Source organism: Strongylocentrotus purpuratus, unplaced genomic scaffold, assembly GCF_000002235.5.
Source record: "Strongylocentrotus purpuratus isolate Spur 01 unplaced genomic scaffold, Spur_5.0 spur5_scaffold_2, whole genome shotgun sequence".
Taxonomy (NCBI): Eukaryota; Metazoa; Echinodermata; class Echinoidea; order Camarodonta; family Strongylocentrotidae; genus Strongylocentrotus; species Strongylocentrotus purpuratus.
The window spans coordinates 32,074,901-32,081,028 of NW_022145605.1; the positions used below are offsets into that span (position 1 = coordinate 32,074,901).

At 38.4% G+C, this 6,128-nt stretch overlaps 1 protein-coding gene across 1 annotated transcript; it reads left to right on the forward strand.

Moving 5' to 3' along the window:
* Positions 1–4,043: 4,043 nt before the first annotated feature.
* On the forward strand, positions 4,044–5,722 carry LOC105443113. The gene is made up of 2 exons (XM_030991347.1): positions 4,044–4,588; positions 5,107–5,722. Exons 1-2 carry the CDS (start codon positions 4,058–4,060, stop codon positions 5,341–5,343), a joined length of 768 nt encoding a protein of 255 aa, XP_030847207.1. The 5' UTR covers positions 4,044–4,057; the 3' UTR covers positions 5,344–5,722.
* Positions 5,723–6,128: the final 406 nt, after the last annotated feature.

Sequence of the window (6,128 nt, forward strand, 5' to 3'; positions counted from 1 at the left end):
AGTATTTATAACCGTTTAATAAATAATGTATACAGTTTATCTTAGTTTTCATTATTGATGACTAACAATTGATAATAGATTTAAATCTTATCGGAACAATTAAACAGAAAAAAGTGGAATGAACTAAGAAATAAAATGCGCTCACCTTCGTGAACTTGATAGACCTTTAGTATATAGGGGTGCATAATCCATCAAGTCTACTGGGAACATTAGCTTTACCCTTGAATGTGAGAGAGCTAGTGAGAGAGCATGACCTTGTACAAGCAGCTGCACGGACACGTTATATACGAGGTCCTAAGTTATAGGCAATGTAAGAGAAAGATATGAACATGATTAACGCGAGTCGATTGGTATAGTCTGATCCTTGAGATGTAGGTACCCATTGTCCTAAATGATGTCAGTAGTTCAGGGATTTGATGAGGGTGATGGGATAGAAGGTAACGAGAGAGAAGTGTAAGAGAGAGGGAGAGAGAGAGAGAGAGAGAGAGAGAAAGAGAGAGAAAAGGAAAGATAGAGGAGGCAAGGGTAGAGGAGAGTGATGGCGAGAGTGATGTCGAGAGAGAGAGAGAGAGATAGAAAAGCGAAGAGAGAAAGAGAGATAGAGAGGGGATAGAGAGAGAGAGAGGGAGAAGGAGGGAGAGAGATTGAAACGGAGAGAGAGAGAGAGAGTGAGAGTGAGAGAGAGAAAAGCAGGAAAAGAAATGAGAGGGGAAAACAGGAATGTCGACAGAACGCTATGGAGAGAGAGAAAGTCCAACGAGATCACTGTAATAAAATTTGACGTTTAGCTCGAATAGAAAACATGTTGACAAGGACATTTATTATAACGAGGCTATTACTTTTATCCTTGAATGTTGTTAAAGCTAATCTTGAGCTCTGGTATGGGAATCATATTTAGAGAGCACATAGTAGTTTTTTGCGTTTGTTTTTAAAAACAAAAACTTACTGGACATCATCTTCTTTGCTCATTACTCAGCCACTACACATTTTCTACCACTATCGTTTGGCGCATGTCAATTATTTGTAATCTTGAACATCCGGCGTCAGTTTCGTTGGATTCCGTAAGAATTTATTTTCTATATTTACCAGAACTCAAGTCAAAATAAAGGAAGGAATGCGTTTGAATGCTTAAACTTTTTTTAAATTTAAATCATGTTAATGGTATTTATTTCTTACATAATAAAACTTCACCCACCATCAATTTCCACCAATGAAACTAACCTGATCTGTAAAACAGATACATCTCTGTTAACGTCATTGGGGATAGGATCATGAGTTCAGGCGAGAACAGAACATTGGTAGTCTCATAAACGAAAGAGGGGGCGGAGGGCAGTCGCCCGATAAATTTGAAAATTCCAATATTGCAACTGTCACGCAATTTTGGCGTCGAAATGGTCTGTGTATTTTTGTCGATTTTAATGATATGCGTGATCATGATAACAAATCAACAGAGAATTAGAAAGAGGAAAGCTGATATTCTGGCAGGAGAGGTCAGCCCCCGGGGTCAGCCCTCTGCAAAGATCGTGTCCGTACGTCTATGAAGTAGTTCTGCGAAATAATGAACTGATACTTAGAATCGTTATCTAAAGATGATGTGAATGTTGAGTATGTCCGTTTGTTTTTGTTTGTTTTGTTTTGTTTTATTTGTTGTTCGAACCTGGAGAGATTCTGTTCCATATGACAAATAATAAGAACATTTACTGCCCTTAACCTATGAATCAGTAATTCCACAAGAGAAGTACTGCTCGAGGCGACAATCACATCTAATCTACCCATTAAGTTATGGCCTGTGGGTAAGTCTTCCTTCTTACGGAGACAGTTATCAAATAATGGCCCCTGTCCCTTTTCAAACCTCAACCTCCTCCCAAAGATGACGTCGTGATAGGGCAAGAATTTGCTTTAATGATCTCAAATCAACGGCAAAAGGCCACCGTGTCAACACCAGTATATCACAATAAATCCTTTTCCAAAGCCATACATATCTTTCAATTATGTCAATAGTCATTTATTTGACCCTTCAGCTTGAACTCGTTCTTTAGGAGATTTTCAATTGGAGGTGGAGTTATCATCATCAGAATTCCATCTCTTCTGCGTAGGCGTCAACGCTCAATTGGTGAAGGCATACCCTTACTTTGAAAGGGGTTAAAGGGGACGAATCATGAATATTTGTATCAACAATATTGTATATTGTTAATGTGCTTATATATATATATATATATATATATATATATATATATAAATATATATATATATGTGTGTGTGTGTGTGTGTGTGTGTGTGTGTGTTCATGTGCTTATGTAAAGCCAACAACTGAATTTCCAAATGGACCAATAAAATTAATCTGAATCTGAATCTGGAAAATATTTTGTGCCGATATTTAAAATTGACAGATATAAACAAAAACCAAGCAAAACATGGCCGAGTGTGGCTGCTTCCTGGCTTGATCTGCATTCACGTTTTTTTTAAGCGCGCAGTTCTGTGGTCGCTTCTAACGATTCTACTTCAGCTGCATGCCTTGGCCTGACGTGATTGTCAATACTTTCGAAAATTCAACAGAAGGCATTTAATCTGTAAATAGCCTTGGGCGTTATCTTTTGAAATTTGACAATGCCACGATATGTAATCTGAACATGGTTTCTGTAGGCGGTACAGTACGGTCTTGATATTACCCGTAATTTGATTCTTTGCAAGTCGATCATTGTGGATGTGTTTTCATCAGCTTCTGTTAACACTTTTGTCTTGCGATATTGAAAAGAAACCAAAATCCCACTGTAAATGAGTTACAGTAAAATCAACTTGTCTTATGAAAATGATAATAATCAGATGTCATACATGGTTTAACGACTATTTGAAATTAAAGGGACTCTATTTTATAATCATGAACAAACCTATCCTTTTATTCAACAAACCTAACGGCAATTAAATTGTTTTCCTCATGTACCCCTCCTCGTCAATTTTAACTGTCTTGTCGCTCCTATACTATTGTCACAAGATTGTATGTCTACCTTACCTTTAAATGATGAACGAGTTTACGCAAAGTCTGTAGCTACCGATGCGAAATCCATTACCCCAGTAATACCAGTGTTCACCAAGATTCCACTCGACATTCCCGATGTCATGTATGAACCACGCTTGAAATTCCATGCGTTAGAGGCTAGACCGAATGTTATGTTCATAATTTCGTAATGTTGGTAAATGGATTAGGCCAAACTTATCTGAATATAGAGGGTTGATGACCGCACAGCTTTAATTGTTAGCGGATTTCAAGCAGATCAATAATTTTAACTAAACGATCCTCTACAATAACCGATTCGGTTGTTTTAAGTTGGTATACTGACATTTAAAACAATGAGGCTCTTGTCTTAAGTCCCATTTGCAGACCGAAAAATGAAAAGGTTAAATTCCAATGGCATTCGAAAGACACTATTAATTTAGAACTTCCCTAAAAACTACATTAAAATGGCTTTTAGTGGCAAAATAATGACCATTAGTAAGTTGTCGAATCGACTTAAGGAATTGCAATCACCTAAGTAATAGTCTGATTTTCGGACCCTTTTACCGAATAGTCGTACGTTTTGTGCACAACGATTCAATCACTTTAACTTTGACAATTACAAGTAGTGGGTTATTGATGTAGACAAATGCTCGTGTACCCTTTCCAGCTCATGTTATGTATGTTATTACCAAAGAATAAAAATGTTAGTCAGTCACTTAATATTAGGGACTTTTAGATTCGCACGAAGACAATTGGGATTGCTATGATCGACGTCCTTTTAATGCACTGCCTTGAATGGACGTCACACGTATCAGTCCACGCAAATCTAAAAGTCCCTATTGTCTGACAGTCAGTTTAGAAGGTAAATGGGTTTCCTTGCAAAATTTGAATACGAGGACACTGCTGATATTTAATTTCACAGATAGGACATACATGACAAATTCATAATTCCTGCAAAGTTCTACAGAATTTAATGTGTGCTGCAAAAGGGACATAGTATCTTTAATTAATCATGTATATACTTTTATCTTTTGTTTTTCAGATAAATAAGTCCTCGTCACCATGGCTTCCATCCCCATCATCAACCTTCCCGACGATGATGACGATTCACCCGTTGTCTCCCCTCCTTGCCTACCAAGCATCACTTTCGACGGCGATGACGACGATGTCACCATGCCGACATCGATGAGAGAACGGACCAGGACATCATTGACTACAGTTAAGATAATTTCGGATAACATCATTTCGACTGGAGACGTAAAACGTAGACAATCTATAATCGAGATCGAAGAAACTACCGTTACCCAGCAGTCCTTTGCGATCGTACCCAAGCTACTTTCGGACGACTATGGCCTTGTAGTCCCACCTGTATCAAATCGACGTCGTATTTCGGTCGTTCAGTGGAGGGATATCAACTCATCACTCTTCGATAACAGGATCAAGTTTGAAGATATTAGTTCTGATGATGATAAGATGACGAATAGCGTCATCAGACCAGGATTACGTAACATCGAGGATACTTTCTGGGATGGCAAGAGGGCATTGATTCCTGACTATGACGTCATGGAAAGACTTGATCAGATTGTGATAAATGTAAGATGATATTTTTAATAGACCTAGGTACCCTTCCCCCCCCCCTTTTTTTTTTTTAAATCTTTGAGGAGTTTACTTTTCATTTTTTTTCAAAATTTGTATCCTTAAGTGTATAACGGATGATCGGGCAGCATGAGAAGAAGAAAACACTGATAAGAAATGCAGTCGGTGATTCGACACATTCTCCGAGCTTTATATCAGCGCCCAGTGTATAATATTCGGATCATGGTTGTGATTAGGTCGTAGGTTAGGTTCTGGTTTAGAGTTACGTATAGTGTTTTGGTCCGTGGGCAATGAAAATTAGGAATTCGGTTAGTACATGTGTTAAAAATTGGCCACGGAGCAGTTGGACAAGTGTGTCGTACAAGTGCAGTTTCCGCCATAGACTACGAAACATCCATATTCTAACTATGAAGACGTCTATTTACACCCGCGTATTTCACAGATGAGTTTCAGTTTGTGTGATATTTCAGACATTCATGTTTGTCACTATTCTTTTACCTTTTATATATTTATAGGGTCCAAAGATACCACAGACCGATATGCAATCACTTGTTAACAAGCTAACCGATACGGCTACAGGAGAACTTGAGAAGTTCAGAATCATTTTTCGCTGGATCTCACACAACGTAGCTTACGACAGTGTGTTCCTGAACACCGGGACAAGAGCCGATCAGTCTCCAGCTACTGTCTTACAAACCGGTGTAGCCGTATGTGAAGGATTTACAGAGCTGCTCTCCGAAATGTCAAAGTAAGGAAACGAAATAGTATATCGAAATTGCGCTTTCTAGAAATGGATTTTAATTAGCTTCTTGACACATTGGGCCATTTTTTTTACTCGACGTGAGGTTTTGTGAGTTTAATCCTAGTATGATGTAGAGTTCATTAAAAGGAGTTGGACCAAATTCGAAGTTCTTCGTTTCTTCTGTTAAACATAATCCACCATCAGAATTAACCGAGTCCGCATTATACTCTGACCGTTGAAGTTATAGTGACGACACATTGACAAGGCTAACTATATTGGCGATATTGATTCCGAGACCTAATTATCAGGATCAAGATCTAGAGAACTATGAGAAATTCAGCGATCAAATGAATTATGCATGATACAATGGACGAGCAGGAGAGTTCCACATGCCTGGGTAAAATATCTTATCTCCTTAGAATAATTTACGACTGGTGACATAATGTCGTAAAACGATGATGACTGTTTTACTCTTATTATTATGATGTGCAGGTTAGCGGGGATTAAATGCGAATCCATTATCGGGGTTTCTAAATCGATCGGGTTCTATCCTGGAGCGACAGACTACCTACTGGAACAAGGAAGACACTCATGGAACAGAGTAATGATAAAAGACCAGTGGTTCTTCTGTGACGCGGCTTGGGCTGCTGGCGTATCAAGTAAGGATAATTATAATCCCACATTTGGTCCGGCTACGAATGCACCGGCTTAATTTGGTCAGTTTTAAGAGTTAGGCGCTACTGATTTTTTAAGTTAAAATGGTTAGAGTTAGCGTAAGGAGTTGTGTTAGGTATA

Excerpts from the sequence above, each read along its gene's own strand:
- LOC105443113 (XM_030991347.1), top strand. The coding sequence starts at position 4,058 with ATGGCTTCCATCCCCATCATCAACCTTCCCGACGATGATGACGATTCA. Across the intron at positions 4,589-5,106 it reads TTGATCAGATTGTGATAAAT|GGTCCAAAGATACCACAGAC; the intron begins GTAAGATGATAT and ends ATATATTTATAG.